General features: G+C 50.9%; 1 protein-coding gene across 1 annotated transcript in view; it reads left to right on the forward strand.

Moving 5' to 3' along the window:
* The window catches only part of LOC107124080 (vacuolar protein sorting-associated protein 13D-like), a gene marked incomplete at its 5' end in the record, with an annotated part of 92050 nt that overhangs the window by 50697 nt on the left and 39235 nt on the right, over positions 1-2118 (forward strand). The window contains one exon of the mRNA XM_015427468.1: positions 1341-1473. Within this exon, the coding sequence (XP_015282954.1) occupies positions 1341-1473 (133 nt within the window). The remainder of the gene's footprint in view (positions 1-1340; positions 1474-2118) is intronic.

Here is a 2118-nt window from a genome sequence, read left to right on the forward strand (position 1 = left end):
CCCCCCCTCCCTACCCACCCGGCGGCAGCGTTCGCAGAGCGTCTCCTGCGCACGCGCAGGAGACGCTCTTGCACTTTCGGGGGGATTTTAACATCCCCCCGAATTTTTTTTTTACTTTTTTTTATTTTTGTGCACACGTGGGGACTGGCCCACGTGTACACAAACCTCCCCCAGCCCCCCAGCTGCCCCCTCCGTGCTGATTTAAGTATCCGCACGGAGGGGGCAAGTTGGGAATTAGATATATAGATTTTTAAAGAGCTAGGATCAAAAAGTACTTGATACAAAGTAGGAATACAATTAAAGTCCACAATTTCTTTGTATAAAGAACGTCAGGAGTACAATAGTTCCACGTCTTATGTACCAGCTATCTGAAGAAGCGAAACGTGAACGCGGCAGTGAAGCCAGCCGTGTATAGCTGTACTCACATAAGAGTTAGTGTGAGCTAGCTCACAGCTTTTTAGCCTCCGGCTCACAGATTTTTGTCTCGGCTCAGGAAGGGATGGCTCCAGAGCAAACTAATGTATGCAGCAGCCAAATCGCTCGTGCACAACTTTAATGCCAGGAGCTCACATAGTTGAATTTTTGCTCACCAGACTCCACAGCTAAGAGGGAGCATTGAACCTGAGACCTTCTGCATGCAAAACAGATGCTTTATGACTGAGCCACACCCCTTCCCCGTCCCATAGTGGGTAGCACGTGGGGCCTTTAAGTTCTTGGCAGTCTTGCCTGGATTAATTCTGCCGAGCAGTGCTGGTGAACTCCTGCAATTACCACTTGTGTTTCCTTGCCTTTGTGTCCAAGGCTGCCCTCTTCCCAGTGCATGCCTCGAGGCTTAGCTATGGCAACATATACCTTACAGGATGTCCTGGCATGTTAGTTCTGAGCAGCTCCGCGCTAAGTAGACCAAATCTCTCACCGTGATTGCAGGCATCACAAAGATAAGCTTGGGGGGCTGGGTGTCCCATGGCCAGTTGAGTGGATGAGGTACGACCATACAAATGTCTGGTGTGGAGAAGAGTGTGGTGTAGCAGCTAGAGCATTGGAGAAGCATCGGTCAAGATTGCAAACCAAAACTCAGTTCTGGTTTTAGAGTCTGACTTCCGAAGGAGCAGCCAAACCGAAGTTTGGTGCCGCTGAAATGGCTAAACTACGGTTTGCGCTGACGCAGAAATCACAAATTGGCTTGGAATTATAGTGCTCACTCTTATGTGGTGCCAAAACTTGTGATGTTATGTCTGGACCCTTGCTACTGTAGCCATGTGCAGTTTTACTGTAGCAGTTCAGGTCTGAGTCTGTACACCTTTAATGCATCGCGTGTGTTGTTTCTCACTTTTCAACAGTTTGCCGGGACTTTATCCGACGGTTTGGGGAAGACGATGGACAATCGGCATCAGATGGAGCGAGAGTACATCCGATACCATGCTGCCACGAGCGGTGAACACCTCGTGGCTGGTATCCAAGGACTAGCTCACGGTAACTCTTTAACCAAACGGCCGGGCAAAGGGCACATCTAGCTTTTAGTGCTGGGGTTGTATTTTTGCAGTGCTTCAGAAGAGCCCTTATTTTCAGTAGGTTAGAGTGGGGCACAAAGACTGTGTTCGAACCTGCTTAAGCAATTCATCTTGAAACCTTCAGGTGCAGCCTAGCTAGGGGATTTTGGGGGAGGGGGCCTCAGGGGGCCCGCCAGCTGATTAAATGAAAGCACAGGGCAGGTGGTAAGTTGGAGCACTTTGGGGGTAGCCCGGGAGGGAGGGGGCCCAGAAGAAACACGAGGGGGCCAGGCCCCGTGGGCCCCATGGTAGCTACGGGCCAGGGTGCAGGGTTGCCAACTCTGGCTTTGGAAATTCCTGGAGGTTTGGGGGTGAATCCTGGGGAGAGCCAGGTTTGGTGAGGGGAGGGACCTCAGTTGGGGTATAATGCTGTAGACTCACCTCCCAAAGCAGCCATCGTCTCCGGGGGAACTGATCTCTGTCTTCTGGAGAGCAGATGTAATTTCAGGTGATCTGCAGCCCCCAAATGAAGGTTGGCAACCTTACATGTGTCATTTAACAAAGTGTGGGGGAGGGGTTAGTTGATTTGTACTTGGCACTATTCGGGACCTCCAAATAGGAGCGCGCT

The sequence above is a fragment of the Gekko japonicus genome, unplaced genomic scaffold (assembly GCF_001447785.1).
Source record: "Gekko japonicus isolate JY-2015 unplaced genomic scaffold, Gekko_japonicus_V1.1 scaffold3345, whole genome shotgun sequence".
NCBI classification, from domain to species: Eukaryota; Metazoa; Chordata; class Lepidosauria; order Squamata; family Gekkonidae; genus Gekko; species Gekko japonicus.